Genomic DNA, 17,930 nt, shown 5'->3' on the forward strand with positions numbered 1-17,930 from the left:
TTTTGCCTAATAAAGAAAAATGATATCTTTAGGGCCATCGGTGGTTTAATGTTGACATTATAGTGCTGGCCCAAGCAAGAATAAATTGATGAGTTCAATTCATATTATAATAAGGTCATCACAAATCGAAAATTGAGAAACATAATCTTGAACTGTAAGATTGATTTGTATCCATATCATGTGTTTATATGATATCTTGTAGAATGAAGGAATAGTTGATCACCTATCTTAAGATCAACATTTGTTTTAAATCAATGTTTGATAGTGACTTTGGAAAGCACTCTTTTTTGGTTATTTAGAGTTTATACGAGAAATTTTAGTTAGCGACTTATCCAAGTGGGAGACTACTGGATTAAGGCGTCTAAGGTCTTAACTAAATTAGTATAATCTTGTGAATAAAAGAAAAGTCCTTTTTGTATACCCTTATAACCAGAAATAACTAAGAATGATATTAGAAAAGAAATGAGATAATTTATTAATTTATTATATGGTTAATAAATTAATTAGAAATAGTTTAAACTCAATCAAAATTAATTGGAAGTTTATTTTAGCTTAATTGGGATTAATTAGAGGTGCAAGGCTTAGCTTTAAATTATTCAAAAGTTTAGCAAATGAGAGATTTTAGAACCTCTTTGCATGTGACTATTTTGGAGGATCCTCCAAGGAGTTATAGAAGCCTCCGAATGCATATAAGGAAACAAACTTGAATAAGGATTAAATTGAATTATTTTAATATTCAAATTAGGGTCTGGTACCCTAGCAGCTATAACTAGAACCCTTAGGGCTAGGATCTTAGGCCGTCATTCCCTGGAGAAGTCATAGCTGAAAATCTCATCCTCTCCCCTTTCTCTAAATTGTTCCTTAGATTTCTAGGGTTTTGGGTGTAAGCCATTAGAGACATTATACTTTTGGTGCTTGTTTTCCAAGGAAGATCTAGAAGAAAAGTGTATTGTTATTTTCGAACATTACAAAGGTATGTTTCTGATCCTATGGTTTTTAATTTTACATAGGTTGGTTTAGGATTTTCAAAGAATGTTGCTATTATGAGAAAAACCATAGATCTCTAGGTTGCATGTGCTTATAAATAGTTTTATGTAAATTCCGTTGTGTAAATCATGTTGATTCAAAATTTGTAACCTAGAAACTTATGTCGTCGATGATTTTCATGATGATTTGTTCAACAGTACAGACGATTCAAACATGTTTGTACACAATTCGGGCTAGGATTATGTTAACGCTTTGACTGATGTGATTAGATGTAATGTATTACTTTGCTATATTTCGATTATGTTTTTTTGTATGTCGTTTTTTAATTAATGAAATATTTTCCTTTTATTAATTTTATATAATTACATTTTATTTAATTAAAAAGATATGGTAAGGTGTACTTCAACTCCTATCGGTTTTGTGGGGTGAAAGGGTCTAAAAATTATGGAGGAACAGAGGAGATAAAAAATTTTATGTGTATATTCTTAACAATCAAAATCTACAGACCAAGGGATATAAATAGACCCACAATACCATAACAAACTCTGCGAAATATGTATAAGATAAACCCATAACATGATTTAGAAAAATAAAATATACTATGAAATCCAATACTCCCCCACAAGATGGAGCATGCAAATTTGCAATGCCAATCTTCCCAAGTAAGAAATGAAGCTATTGTGGTCCAAAACCCTTTGCTAATAGGTCGGCAACCTGCATCTTGCTGTCAATATAAAGGGGAATAATCTCTGTAGACTCGAATCGTTCCCAAACAAAGAAACAATCCATCTCAACATGTTTGGGTCGCTTGTGAAAGACTGGATTATTAGCAATGCGACGGGCTGCCTCGTTATCACAAAATAAAGACGTAGCTGATGAAATGGGAATTTACAATTCCCGGAGTAACCAACAATGCCAAGCAATTTCACTGAATATGGAAGCCATCGCTCGGTATTCAGCTTTAATATAAGAACGATAGACTATTGATTGCTTCTTGGTCTTCCAAGTAAAAGGAGATCTTTCTAGTAAAACAAAATACCTAGTTTGTGACTGTCTCGTATAAGGGTACACTAGCCGATCGGAGTCACAAAAGACAGTCAAAACAGGAGCTCTTTCATGGGTAAGAAGAGTGCCTTCGCCCGATGTGGCCTTTAAGTATAAAAGGATACGATGAGCAGCCTCCATGTGGTTATGTCATGGGTCTGCCACAAACTGGCCTAATATTTTTACCAAATACACTATATCCGACCTAGTGGCTTGAAGATAATGAAGTCGACAAATCAATCAACGATATTGATTTGCATCAACGCGCGCTTTATTATCCCCTTTGTTTAACTTTAAACATTGTTCAGTGGGAAACGAACTTGGTTTGCAACCCAACATTCCACTATCCTTTAAATGTCCATGGTATATTTGCTTGACTTACCTCAATTCCAAGAAAAAACTTCAAAGGACCTAGATCCTTTATATTGAATCTTTCATCAATATGTTTTTTGATTTCTTGGATCTTAGTAGGGTTATTCCCAGTAACTATAACATCATACATATAGATCATAACAACCACCACCAAATCACCAATGTATTGGATAAAAAGGGAATGGTCTTCCTTAGATTGTCGAAAATCTAAGCCTAAAAGGAAACCGGTGAATTTTTTATACAAGTTGCGAGAGGCTTGTTTTAAACCATACAAGGATCTTTTTTAATCGACAGACCTGTGTTTTGTTATCCTTGTGAAAAAATTAAGGGGTCTTCATGTAAAATTCCTCATTAAAATTACCATGTAAAAAATTTACTTTTCACATCAAGTTGGTGAATAATTAGTCTGTCTTGACAGCGACTACTAATAGAGTTCCCTCGGTCACTAGTTTAACGATTCGTGCGAATGTGTCATGATAATCTACTCCTTATACTTGCATGAATCCTTTTTCAACCAAGCATGACTTGTATCTTTCAACTTCAACATTTTGTTTAAATTTGCTTTTATAGACCCATTTCAAATATATGGCTCGTTTTCCTTCCAAAAGGTTTTCCAAGGTCCAAGTTCCATTTTCTTCTAAGGCTTTAATATCCCTTTTCATAGCTTCTCGCCACCTACGGTACTTTAAAGCTTGTTTGAAAGGTTTTGGCTCATCAGTGGTGCTAATGGCCGTCTAGAAAGCTTTATGATTAACAAAAAACTTATCAAATGAAAAAAAAAATTAGAAATGGGGTATACAGTAAAGGCGACTTGATCGGACGCAGATGGTGGGTGCTTAACCGAAGGGGGAAGCTTCACAATGTAATCATCAAATCTCCTTGGCTGGTATTGTCCCGATCTCGGTTGCGTTCTCTGTTTGGTCAAGCGATTCATTTGTTTCAACATCGTTATGAATTGTCTTGGTATACCTAATATCATTGTCTTGGGCTGCTTCATTATCAAGAAAAAGGCTCTTGATTCTCATCAATGGGCTTGCTGCCATCATTCTAGCCCAAGGGGATATCTTGGTGCTATTCTATGAGCTTGGAGTCTCTATGTGGGATGAAGTGAACTCGTGAAAAATGAAATTATGATATTTAGTAGGTTCATCAATACTAACCTCAGATGCAATTTCAATATTTTTGAAGGGAAAGCTTTCTTCATAAAAAACAACATCCATACTAATAACCGGTTTTCTATTTTCAAGATCAAATATTTTGAAAACCTTAGTCACCAAAGGGTATCTAAGAAAAACTCTTGGCTTTCCTTTTTCTTCAAATTCATCTCCCTTAGTATCATTGTTTTTAAAATATGCAAGACATCCAAAAACTCTTAAAAAATCATAATATGTTTTTTTATTCCAGATGAACTTAAAATGGGTTTTGTTTTTAATAACTTTGGATGGAAGGCGTTTAATGATGAATTATGTGGTTAATACACACTCCCACCAAAATCCTTTAGGAACATCGACATCGAATCTCGAAGCACGAGCAATTCGAGTAAATGCTTTTTTTTTCCTTTCAACAACCCCATTTTATTAGGGTGTGTGTGGACAAGTGGTTTCTAATAAAATTCCTTTTTCTTTGTAAAAGTCGAGCTTATTGTTAGATGTAAATTCCCCAGCATTGTCATACCTAACCCTTTTGACATGTTTTTTAAATTGGACCTCAACCATCTTATAGAAATCAATGAGGCATTTGATGTCTTCACTTTTATGTTTGATAAGAAAAACTCAAACTGACCTACTAAAGCCATAAATTATTATGAAGAAATAGTTAGGCCATGTGTATGAAGGTACCCGATAACCTACCCATATATCATAATGAATTAATTGAAAAGGTGCATTGGTTTTAATGAAGCTAGAAGGAAAAGGTGTTATGACATGCTTTGTCTTTGCATAATAATCATAAAGATTATAAAAATCAATAGTACTTCTTATATGAAAGTCTACTTTAACGAGGTTTCCTTTAGAGGCATAACCAAGTCTTTTGTGCCGCATGTCAATAGTGATGGTCGCGGATTTTCTTTCTTGAATCATTCCCATTTGATATAGTCCTCATTGTTATCTACCCGCTCCAATCAATTCCTCATTTGTAACCATTGCATGACACAAAAATCAAGAAAGAATGTTACTACACATTGAAGGTCACAACTAAGTCGGCTAACTGAAAGGAGGTTACACTTGAGATTTGGAACATAAAGAACATCATTGAATTTGACTCCCCCTAAAGGGGTATAATCTCCTTTCCTTTAATCGGAATGGCATCGCCATTTGGGAGGACGACAGGCGCTTCAAGGGAAGTCGTTTCTTTGTTCATATAATGTTAGATAAACGAGTTATATGCTCGGTACAACTTGAATCAATAATTTATTCACCTTGTGTGTTTTCTTTATGAGCCATGTTAGCAACCAGTTTATTTTTCTCGCCATTACCTAATCAAGAAAGATGCTTCAAGAAAACTTGATAGTTATCGCTTGTCTAACGGGGAATAGGACTCGGGTCATCCTCGACACATGAAGCATTGGTTCTGGTCTTTTATCCCTTCTTCCCAAGCCAACAATCCGGAAATCCAATCAGCTTGAAACACCCTCACATTTATGACCATCCCTGTTAGAGAACATTCAATGCTCACTTCCTTCTTCCACATTTATGTTGGGATTTCTTTCTCTGATCTGATTATGTAACGCCCACAGATCCGGGCTAGTCAATTTAAAGACAATGAGCGTCAAAAATGAGTTTTTTTTGGAAGATTATTTAGAATGACTAATCTTAACCAAGTTTTAGTATATGTTACAAGGGTTCCGTACATATAAATAATGCCGAAATCCGAGTTATAACGAAGAAGTTATGGCCCGTCGAAGTTTTACGGCAAAACTGGTACGGCACCGACAGACGTAAATAATGAATTTATGATAGAGGAATTTTCAGCCTTAGTGATCTAAACAAAAGTTCTAGTATACGTTAAACCAAGAACATACAAAAAAAAAAGAACGCCCAAATCAGACTTCGTATGAGGAAGTTATGAATTTTCTAAAATTTGGCATAGCAGTGCACGGTCCGAAACTCGAATTTTAGTTCGAGCAGTTTTTGGCCTACGTGACCTAAATGAGAGTTGAATATCTCATTAAAAGGAACTCAACAATAAAAAGGCAAATGAAAATGGAGTCCATATGTAGAAGTTATGAATTTTACGCGGACATTTAACAATATAATCTTCTTTTACTGTTAAATTTAATATCGATCGAGAATTAGCCGATGGAGTCAAAATCAAAGTTGTAGATCTTATTTTTACCTACGCGTGGATATAAAGAACATCGAAAATAATGCTCGTATGCGAAAGCTATGGATTTTTGAAAATCGATTGATTTTCACCTTGTGTGCGATGCCACGTGTCAGCACCAGGCGAAACCTTGGGGCCTACGCAACACCACAACGTGGTGACCCTCCAGGAAGCCTATAAATAGAGGTGTCAAGCGTTTCCATTTCCTCACACCTTTCCCCACTTCTTTCTCTCTCTAACCCCTCAAACTCCCTTAAAGCCTAGGAAAACTCCCTAGCACAAGGCAGAAGCCGCACAGCGCCTAACGGATTCGAAAAGAAGAGCTTTTGGCTTAGAAACGCTACTCCAATGGAGCCTGGTTTCGAGGAAAACCCGTTGTAAGTGAGCTACGCCTACCCTATCTTTAGTATAGCTTATGATTCAATATGGTAATCTTATTAGGACCTTATAATAAGTATTTGGGCTATTATTATGAGTTATATAAGTGTCGTTATAATATCTTTTAACCACTCATGGTACGTAGAATCTGGTTTAAGGGGCCGCATAGGGTTGTTGGATTTCAGAAATACTATATGCCAAAATGGTCATGCCCTCCGGTGTTTTATGTCTGGCCCCTGTCTGTATATAGTGGTTGAGAAATACTGTTTCGTGCTTATATAATAGTAATAATAGCAAGATATTAATTAGTCTCAGTGAATATTATACTAAACTCTAGTGGTAATGATACTGGTTTTGTCAAAGGAAAATTGTGTTAAGAGTAACGAAGTGTTGTCCGAGTGCCAAGTCACCACCTTTTCAAGTGAGAGCATGGTTACTTTCATCTTACACATATATATGAAATAATTAATATATATTATGTGTTGTGAGTGCATAGTTACTTTCATCTTACACATAGATATGAAGTATTTTATATAAATTACGTGCTGTTTGTGCATATTATTTGAATACTTGCTTCCTATGCTGGATGAATGATTTTATACATGTTTTAAATAATTTAAACTGTATACGTATTTTATATCTACAAATATGTTAGGTATAACATGAGTAGGTGAATGATGAGAGATAAAAGATGATTGGTACCTATAGACTTAGTGCCCAATAAACAATATCGGCAACTATGGACTTAGTGCCTATTGAATAAACGTTGGTAGCTATGGACTTAGTACCTGATGGATAAACGTTGGTAGCTATGGACTTAGTACCTGATAGATAAATGTTGGTAGCTATGGACTTAGTACCTATTATATAAACACTGGTAGCTATGGATTTAGTACCCAATGAATGAACTTTAGCAGCTATGGATTTAATGCTTTACGAACGAGCATTGGTAGCTATGGACTAAGTGCATGTCTTATAACCCTGGAAGCAAGGGACTTCAGAATGAACGAATGCAGGATAGATAACTCTTAGGGTAGACTCTTAAGAGTAAGGAAGATAATGGGGATGGGTAATTAGGTTGATTGTTTGATTGTTTAAACATAATAATTATATTATTGTGGGTTGAAAACCCTATGTACTCACTAGGTTTCCCAACCTGATCCACTCAGTTTACTTGTATCATAGGCAACGATATGAAGTTACATTATACTGAGAGATTAAGGATATATAAATCACTAGTGATAATGAATGTAAGTTCTGTTTATGCTTATGTTTATGTATTGACGATGGCATCCCAATGTTTTAAAATGAATAAAATACATTTCTTTGGAAATGATTTGATAACATATTTATCGTGTTTTTCTAGGAACAAATTCCGCAACACTTTTCTTTAAAAAGGTTACTATGATTTTCAAAATAAAGCATAAACGAATAAGTCTTTTCTAGCCGTGAAAATAGGAATGTCACAGATTAAAAGTACCACCACGTTTTATAGTGGCCTTAAAAGCAACAAACTCATGTAAGGATCTCTTTTCAGCCGTGATCGCCCTCTATCTTTCATCCTCAGCCACCATGTGGTACACCGTTCCAAGAGATGGGATTGGTTTTGTGGCTAAAATCAGAGTTTTAATGATTGTGAGTTAATAAGAAATTCGTAAAGTCGTTCCTTATCTTGGTATTCATTGATTTTCTTGCCCACATCACACACACACACACACACTTGTCATAGGAACATCGAGGAAAAGGATGTATGAACTGGGCTTCATCCAATATGGATCATAACTAGGTGTAATAGATGGAAACATACATACCATTTTGTCGAGTGGAGACGATCTTTTATTTCAATTCGTACGCCCTAGGAGCACTCTGGTTCCCAAATCTTTATTCATACCCAACCATATCTCCAACACCATACTTGCATACTTCATGTTGTTATGTATGTTCTTCTCCATAATGGTTGTCAACCATCCTTTTATCATCACGTCGACGCGCATCTAGGGCATGTAATCCTTAGATGTTTTTTCTAGCTTCTTGATTGTTCCATCAACGAACTCTACTTTGTTTTTGGGTAAAAGGAAGTTTGTCATCTCTTGAGTCCAATCAACATAGTTGTTGTCGGTGATGACTTTGTTCACATGTAGTTGTTTGGGATAGTCTGATGAAGGTAGTAGGGTGAGTTGTATTTGATCAAATCACTGGATCCCTCTCCATCTTTGTTTTTGTTCCAACTGTTGTCTCCTGCTATCCTTTAAGAACCACAATCGATCGGAGCTCGGGTTGTGAAACCCGCTCTGATACCATCTAAAATTATGGAGGAACAAAGGAGATAAAAAGTTTTATGTGTATATTCTTAACAATCAAAACGTACATACAAAAGGAAAATAAATAGACCCACAATACTATATCAAACTCTACTAAATATGGATAAGATAAACCCACAAGATAACTTAGAAAAATAAAAGATGCTATGAAATCCAATAAGGAGTGTAAGCAAAAATGACTTGACATTAAGGTGACAAACCAAAAGGATAGTAAGGTGTGGTACCACCACCGTTCTAAATAACAATTAAATTTGTCACTTCATTTAATTCTCTCGTTGAACTCGTTACGATGATTTAATAGCATGTTTGGGAGGCAAAATGGATGCAAGAATTGCACCGTTCTAGTTAAGCCTAACAATAAATGGTGGTCTTCTTCCAATCTTCTAAGTTTGACGTTACCACGTCGTCCACGGGAGAGTTACTTGTGCCTTTTCTCATTTATCCCATTGATCTCATCTAACCAAGGAAATGATATACACAGGTAAGAAAAAGATATAGTTGTACTAATAAGCACAATATGTACATAGCAAGTATTACGCAATAATCTCGCCAATAGGCAATAGGTTTGAACTTTTAACAACAAAGGTAATTTAACCTTATACTCAACTCCCCAATTAATAGGGTATCATATGTGCAGGGCGCCCCATTCATCTGGGTTCTGACATCCTTCCGACCTTCCCCTTTGCCCATCAATCCGTACGCCTTTCAACACTTGCTGTTTCTTCCCTTTCTTGGATTTGATTTGTTGCGAGTTCCCGAGGGCATTGAGACAAAACATTAAACAGTGAGAGTAAGGGTTGGACATATCATTTCTTTCTCTTCCCGCCAAAAAAACACTCGTTTCAAATTCTTTCCCAGAAACCGATTCCGCACTCAACCACTCAAATGGCATTCTGGGGTATGTTATCTTCTTATTTTCAATCTTATCCTCTCTTAAATCGTTATAATTTCGATGCACCAATATCACTAATCGTTTATACTCGTCGTTCTCTTGACAAAATTGAGAAGGGGTTTATCTCAAGCCCAATGAACCCTTCTACACTATGATGATGCTGCTGTTCCGAAGAGACTTCGCATTACTCAGGTTAGAATCTCATTCCCAATATGCTTTTGTTTTTCTCTCGTGGGTTTGGGTTTGGGTTTGAATACGATAGTCTCATTCACCGGTCAACAGGCTACACTCGGAGATGCTACACGTAATTCACCAGCGAGGAGCATAGTAAGATGTTCGATAGGGGATAAACCTGCAATCGCTATATGTTCATTGTCTGTAAAAGAGATGACTTGTTGTCAACTAGATCTTGAGTTCGAGGAGCCCCACAGTGTCATCTTCTCCGTCATGGGTCCTCGCGGTGTTTATCTTGCTGGTTATTTGATCGTTCCTCGTCCTCCTCCTCCCACTTCTCATCGCCATGGAATGTATGTTTCTTAGCTAGATTGATCTTGAAACCCCAAGAACATGGATTTTCAACTAATATGTTATTGACAACTCTATTTTAGTTGCCATGAAGGGAAAGAGAAAGCGCCCATGGAGAATGCTGGTTGTAATGACGATCATGAACTTGATTCTAACAAGACAGGTATGTTTCTTGCCTACTTAATTGTACCTTCTGTTCAGGGGTGAGAAAGAAAGGAAAGATTTGTGTTTGCATGTGTGTCTGATGTCCTTTTGTATTTATATCTCGTGTCTTTTGCATTCAAAATTTGTCAGATCCCACTAAAGATTCAATCACAGGTCAAATGACAGACATTAATCATTGTGATAAAAACATAAAAGGTGGGAAAGATTCTCTAAAATGTTACATAGACAAAGAAATTGGGTATGTTTTTTCATCTCTTCACCCTAAGCTTCAGTTCTTGGTCTGCAGTTATAATGAGCCAAAAATGCACCTTTTCTATCTAAAATTTTGTTTGAATTATGCGAGAGCAGAAAGGATGATAATCAAGATTCTAGTTTTGGGAATCACAAGAAGTACATAAATAGGCAGCAGCAGCCCCACAGTTCTGATGAAGATCGAGAGAAATCCAGTGCTTTGAAATTGTTTTCAGTGTTTGGTAGATTCCTAGAAGAGAAAAGGTATTTAGTTCAATTTCTTGATCATCCATATATTTGGTTTTGACAGAAAGTAAATACCATAAAAAGGGTCGAAGTGATTCTGTCAAATGCCTTTCTAGTTGATGTTGCTCTTTTTTGGGCAGATTATGAAGTTGTTTGGATAAAATGAGATACAAATTCTTCTTTCTTTTTCCCATGTTGTCCATATAAATGTTGTTCGGATAAAGATCTTTAACAAAATACGTGGGAAAGATGGCAAATTTAGGGAAATGGTAAGAAAAAGTAAAGAAGGACAAATTTGTAAAACGGTTGGACTAAACAGAGAAACGCATTTTCCAACACTTATGATCAAGTTGTATTTTCATTTATTAAACATTCATATATAGCTTATCACAACTCACATTCTCATTTAGTAGGGATGCTATTGGAAATAAGAAAAAGAGGAGGAATATGAAATGGAAACTGAGAACCCCCAACAAGACCAAGGAGAAGGAAAAGAAACATAAAAGGAGTAAGTTCTGTGTCGAGTAAGTTGTCAAAGCCCCTTTTTGATGTTTTTATGAAACAAATTGATATGTAATTATTTATATCAACATAAGCTATAAACATATTTGTTAGTGCTGATATCGAAGAACTTGCTCTTTATCGTCAGGGACAATTCTTTTGGGAAGATGAAGTCAAAGGAACAAGACAGAAAAATAAGCAAAGATGAATTGTTAGCTTAAAGAGTTAGTGTGGGAGTTGGCTCCAGTGGGTCTTTACTGCCAAATGCTCCAGGTTGTCAAGATCAATATCTTACTTAAGATCGTTTTATGTATTGTAAGATTGTGATCATAGGATTGGAAGATCCTATCAATATAAGATCCTATCAATATGAACTAATATTCAAATTTACTTATAAGCTATTGGGCTTAGAATATGCATTATTACTTGTTGTCGATTAAGATGTCGATATGGAGCCAACTTTAAACATGAACTATAAATGTTTTTGATGCAAATCGTAAAATTAAGAAAACATCTCAATTACAAAGCGAAATAAGGTTATTATGATCTACAACTAAAGGTTTAAGATCAAAAATTCTTGAGTGTAACATGCCTAATTCGTGATAAAGTGATGATGCTATTAGATTAGGTGTTTAAGCTCATAACTATAATTGGTATATACTTGAATTGATAATGGTATGATTCTTTTGGGTTGACTTTATACTTACAACTAGACAAGATGTTTAATTGAGGTAGATGAAGAATTTATTAATTTGATTAATAAATTGGAATAAATGAATTATTAATATGTTATGGAAATAATATATTAATTAGTAATTATATTATTAATTAATATTTAATCAAAAATTAATTTGGAATTAATTTTAGGATTAAATAAATTAATTAAAAGTGCAGGGACTAAAAGTACAATTGTTCAATAGTTGAGCAAAAGAGTTTAGAACCTTGCTAAGGAAGGTGGTGGAAGAAATTTCATGGTGTATGTAAGATTATTCTAGAATTACTAGAATATCTTATCATATGTGGATAATCAAAGGTGGTAGATAATTACTATAATTGAGATTAGGGCTATCCATAGCATCTTTGGTGTACTATAAAAAGAGTTCTAAACCCTTGGAATTTTGGTCACTCTTAAAAAGAAGCAAGGATTGAAATTTTGATCTCCTCTTCCTCTCTCATATCATTCTCTTGCATTGTGTGTTTGTGAGTTATTAAGGGTGTTACATTTGTGATACTAAGTTCTCAAGCTTCAAGATCTACAGGGGAATCATTGTTATTACAACATACTAATCAATGTATGTAACAAAACCCTAGTTTTATATACATTTCGAAAATTGTAGTTACTTTCTAGGGTTTCTCCTTTTGTGTTCAAGTTTGCATGTTCAATTAGAGTAAACCTAGATCCAAAGCATTAGGGTTGCATGCACACATAAGAATTGTTGTTATGCTCAAAACCCATAAGTTGGATCAGAGCCTAGGATTAGTTTTCTATTGTATATGATGCAATTGCGAATTGTTTAAAGAAGAAGGGAACAAAATCGACATTCTGTTCATTGAACTCGTCGAGTTGATCTCTGAACTCGACGAGTTGACATGCAACTCTACGTAGTAACTGCCCAACTCGACGAGTTGCACTGTTAGATCCAATATTTTTGGTTTTGATAATTGTCTCATGGATTGATTAGGATAATTACCTTAAATTCGTTTTAACTGTTTAAAATTGGATATTAAAATCAATAATTTTGTATCCTTATCATGAATTTATGATTGGGTTAAAAAATTTTATAAAGATAAAACTAATTTGATACTTTAATTATTAAAAGTTTAACCTAGTATTTTTGAAAAGTTTTAAAAATACATCATTTGTTTCGAAATTTAAAATTTAAATTAAATAATTTAATTTTGAAAATTTTAAATTTAAGAGCCCTAGTATTTTAAAAGTTCAAAATACTCCCTTATATATTGTTAAATTAAAAGTTACTATATATATATATATATATATATATATATATATATATAGAGAGAGAGAGAGAGAGAGAGAGAGAGATAGAGTTAGGTTCAAATGTTTTTAGCAACTATTGTGTGCATAAATACACCAATGAGAATTCAAGAAATAATAAATAATTAACTAAATCATTAAAGGGTATTTTGGACCTTTTGTACTTTTATTTAAGGAAATTATTTAATTGAAATCATTCAATTAAGGAAATAAACCAATCATTCAATTAAGGAATTAAACTAAATATATTTGACCTAGTTATGTTTGTGGCTGAACACTTCATCATCGACATCAACACCATCACCATCAACCTAGTTATGTCGACGAGGCCAAAGGGAAAAGGTTGTGAAGAAGTCGAGGTCTTTGTCTGCAGTTGATCGGGGAAGAAACCAAGTTAAGGATGCAAACCGAGGTGGAGTTGACGAAGCAGCTCCGCCGAGGGTGGGATAGCCGACAGGAAGGGCTACGTCGGCGATCTCTTTTCTTTTCTGGTTCGATCGGTATCCACTCACGAAGGGGGAGAAAGGACTTCGGTCCTCTGTTTTTGTCTGCTCGAGAAGAGGAACTTGGTGGGAAGCAGTCACAAGGGTGGTTCTATGGTGCTCGTGGATCGCTGCCTCTTCTTCTCCGGTGAACTGTGCCAACAGGTAAAAGAAAATTCTTTTTCTTCTTTTTGTTTTTGCTTGATTGCTTGATAGAAATCAAAGGAAAGAATTTTTGTTTGGGGTTTCCTAGAAAAATTGATGATAATGAAAGGGATATAGGTTTGATTGTTTGAACATAACTCATGGTTTGTTTGGGTTTTGGTATTTGACAGGGGAATTCATGGGTGTTTGTTTCTTGTGTTCTTGACTGGTAACGAATGCAGATGTGTGTTGACGATTCAACTGACGATTCATGGGTGTTTGTTTCTTGTGTTCTTGATTGGTAACGAATGTAATGTATTCTATTAGAATTTATTTTATATAGATGTATTCTGTTAGAATGTTTGAGAATAATTGTCAACAACAAGTACATTCTGTCAGAATTTATAGTTTTTATTTTTTTAGAATGCATTGAATTTTTTAATTTTTGAAACTTGATTATGTTTTCTTTGTGGATTTAGGTTTTGAAAAGGCTAACATTGATGTGGAGAAGGAAGAAAACATAGAGAACGAAAGTGTATTATACCAGAATGTGTTATACTACAATGTATAAAGTGTTGCTAAAAAATAATATTCTATTAGAATAGATTAGTGTTTTTGTTAGATTGTGATTTTTTTTTCTTTTTTCTTTCAGAATGTTGTTATTATTCATTGAATCATAATCATACAATGTAATTATTTGGATATTATTAGTTCAAGAATTAATTTTGTGTATTCTTTTTAGAATGTTTTACTAGTTTATGGTTGGCATTCTGTCATTCTGACAAAATATAATCGACGAATATATTTACTAGTTTATGGTTAACATTCTACAATTCTGATAGAATAAAATCAAATTTCTAATTTTGAATTAATTTAAAATATTCAGATTTTTAAAAATAAAGGAATTAATTATCCCTAAAAATCCGAAAATTTCCTTTTTTAATATAGGTTAATTGACTAAAATGACCTTATACTGAAATTTGTGTGATTATATGGTATATGTTATCCTATTCTACTATCATAGACCCTCAGATCATTACCTTTGATTATATTCCATCTGATGGTCCAGATCTGTGCATTCTGGCACACAATAGTTACTAGAAACATTTGAACCTAACCTTATATATATATATATATATATATATATATATATATATATATATATATATATATATATATATATATATATATATATATATATATATATATATATATATATAAAGTCAGTCTTACCGTTAGTAGGTATCATTCACGAAGCCGATCTATAAGGAGCTATAAGGAAACTACCTATAAAATGGCGGCTGAATGAGTGTCCATTCTCACCCACCGCTTCCTTGATTGGTGGAGGGTCGTTAGCCGAACGGATTTGATAGGACACTAAACTCTCGTTAATAAGTATAGTGATATATAAAGTAACTAAATATTTTTTTATAAAATTCCCAAATCTTAGTTACTTTAGGAAAATTTTAATTTGATGTTAATCCATGAAATCGGACATTGCACTTTATAAAAGTCGTTAGTGGAGCATGTTTGGTTAACCGGCAAACTAATATGGACTAATAAAGGGTGACAATGGATAACTCGTAAATTATCATTGATTAATGGAACGTGTGTGGTTAACCAACACATTAATTAGGTGATAAATAACATTGAGAGTACTAAACTAATTTACATGGTTATTCACACATTATTTGTGATCCTCGGTATCCTAGTCACAAATGGAAAGGGCATAATCGAGATTAAACATGTCATTGAATAGTTCAATGAATTTCAAAAGATCTAGGAATTTCATTTAAAACTTAGTTCATTTAAATTTCGTTTTCGTGGTGGTGAAATTGGTAATTCGTCATTTACCTACCTTTAAATAATTTATAACTGGATTACGACATCCTTTTTCTGAATTATGAATTATTTAGTTGGGTCCTAGCCTCCATATTTCATTTGGGTGTTATATTGAGGATTTTCTTATATAATCAAAACTTATCCTTCTTGTTTTTCAGATGTCAACTTCAACAATGCTTCTGACTCCTCCAACAACAACTCCAACCACTTCTCGCTCTTGAGCATCTGCTCGAAGATCACCTTTGATGGTTCCAATTTTAATGATTGGATCTATAACATCATAATGGCCTTGTGCTTTAAGGACAGGTAATACATTCTCAAAAAGGAGCTAAACGAGATTGATGAAACTAAACCTACTCCCGAAGAAATTGCTGAATATATGAGACATTGCAATGATGCTACCAAAGTGTCATGCTTCATGGTGGCTACTATGACTCCTGAAATGCAAAGTTTCTATGAGGATTACTGGCCTTATGAGATGTGCAAGAACTTGATAGAGAAGTACCATCAACGAGCCCGTCAAGAAAGGTAACATCCCAAATCCCAGGTATATTTATTAAAGCTTTGTATTCATTTATGGAGGGAACCGATGAGTTGGGCGCCCCAACTTGTCACACCTACAAACTGACACGGATGAAATATTCGGGGGTGGAGGACGTCATGTGTAGTATCACAACAATTGCATCATAGTAATCAAAGTAAACAAAACCATTACATTAAGATATGAATATTTACATCTGATTGGTTTGTTGTTTGTATACATCAAAAGAAGCAAAACTATAAAGACAAGACTCTGAACGCTCCGTCTTCTGAAAGCCGGTGAGAGTACCTGTCTACTGATTTCCTGAGAATACAAGCGATTTTGAAAGAGTATCAGCATAAAGCTGGTGAGTTCATAAGAATGTTTTTGTAATGAAACCAGTCATTGAATTCTAAAAAATATATGCATGTTTCCCAAGAAAATCCGATATTTTCTAACATGTAAGTTATGATTGAAAACCCTGGATACCACCAGTAGGTATAGTATGTTCTGTTTGAAAACCCTGGCTACCACCAGTATGCATAATATGTTCTATTTGAAAACCCTAGCTACCACCAGTATGTAGTGTATGTTCTATTTGAAAACCCTGGCTACCACCAGTATATATAATATGTTCTGTTTGAAAACCCTGGCTACCACCAGTATGTAGTGTATGTTCTGTTTGAAAACCCTTGCTACCACCAATATGTATAGTATGTTCTATTTGAAAACCCTGGCTACCACCAGTATGTAGTGTATGATAGTTCTATTAATTAAAATAAAACTAATGAAGAATGAAATCCCGTAAACAAAGGTTATTTTATACTATTGTGAGTTCGTATAAGCATGTTTGATATGACTAGTGATCTCAACGACGTTTTTTTAGGTGTCGTACGGTATGATATTTGTCACCCCAGGCATGTCTACCTAACTGTAGCTAGCAGTTTAGGTGTGGGATTGTCAGTCTCGAATTGATCTATTCACAAATCTCACCGTCTCCTTCCATGAGACTCTGGTTATACTAAATGTTGAGGATTTTACTAGTACCCAGAAGGGTACAATTGAAGGGATGTCTCACAATCTTGTATTGACTAGCTTACGTATAGTTATGTATCATTTTATCATAACTGAAACCATTGTATAATTGGTAGAGTATTACTAATTATACTTAAATAATTATTTAGTGTTATACTCTTGTTGTCCGAATGTAGTAATTGAATATCATAAACTAAAGCTTTCATAGTTTATATGATTACCCATGTATGAAATCTGGATTGGTAAAAACTATATGATAAACTCCCCAAACTATACCTATTATAGCTTGCCTGAAATGTATTGTACTTGGTTTGTGCATTGTTCCAGAAACTATGCAATTATGTTTTCTAGTTGAAAGTGCCCCTTATGCTCCGTATATACAAAAGGGATAAAATATCTATATATTTCATAGAAATCGTTGGACTGAATCAATTGCATAAGTTTTAAACTTGTTGAAATCCTTTTGTTTTAGTTCACAAAATCGTTTGTGTTAGGCTTGTACCCCCCTGAAAATGTTAAAAATCATAAAAGTGTAGGGGTATGAACTCAATGTTAGTTGTTTGCAAGCGTCGAATCAACAAACTGGAAATGAAGACCGTCGAGTTGTTGTATGTGGCACTTAACGGAATCCTAATAACAATTAAATACATATATGTATCTAAATTAGCGATCTTGTTAAATCAAATGTTAGAAAACACTTGCTTTCAGTTAAGGAATGTTACCAAGACTTGATTGAATCGAGGAAAACGGGGTTTTCACCACTTAGGAAGTGTTTATGGCCGTGAAGGGAGTTTACGGCCGTGAACTGCTTACGGTCGTGAACTTCCTCTTGAAGGATTTACGGCCTTTGAAGGTTTGAAGTGTGTACGGTCGTGAATTGGTTTACAGTCAATGAAAATTTGCAGATTTGAAGGGTGTACGACCGTAC

The 17,930-nt window shown here is 34.4% G+C and overlaps 1 protein-coding gene across 4 annotated transcripts; it reads left to right on the forward strand.

Moving 5' to 3' along the window:
* Positions 1-9,028: 9,028 nt before the first annotated feature.
* LOC145039061 (uncharacterized) lies at positions 9,029-11,419 on the forward strand. Of its 4 annotated transcripts, XM_078987201.1 has the most exons (8): positions 9,029-9,321; positions 9,432-9,507; positions 9,598-9,842; positions 9,924-10,003; positions 10,135-10,243; positions 10,354-10,500; positions 10,893-11,006; positions 11,132-11,419. In XM_078987201.1, the coding sequence occupies exons 3-8, from the start codon at positions 9,703-9,705 to the stop codon at positions 11,202-11,204; spliced, it is 663 nt and encodes a 220-aa protein (XP_078843327.1). In that variant the 5' UTR covers positions 9,029-9,321; positions 9,432-9,507; positions 9,598-9,702; the 3' UTR covers positions 11,205-11,419. The 4 variants fall into 4 exon arrangements, with proteins under 4 accessions (XP_078843327.1, XP_078843330.1, XP_078843328.1 ...); XM_078987204.1 differs by lacking the exon at positions 9,029-9,321 and having other exon boundaries at positions 9,357-9,507; positions 10,893-10,990; XM_078987202.1 differs by lacking the exon at positions 9,029-9,321 and having other exon boundaries at positions 9,357-9,507; positions 10,896-11,006.
* The last annotated feature ends 6,511 nt before the right edge of the window (positions 11,420-17,930 follow it).

Source organism: Lactuca saligna, chromosome 4 (assembly GCF_052625555.1).
Source record: "Lactuca saligna cultivar CGN05327 chromosome 4, ASM5262555v1, whole genome shotgun sequence".
NCBI classification, from domain to species: Eukaryota; Viridiplantae; Streptophyta; class Magnoliopsida; order Asterales; family Asteraceae; genus Lactuca; species Lactuca saligna.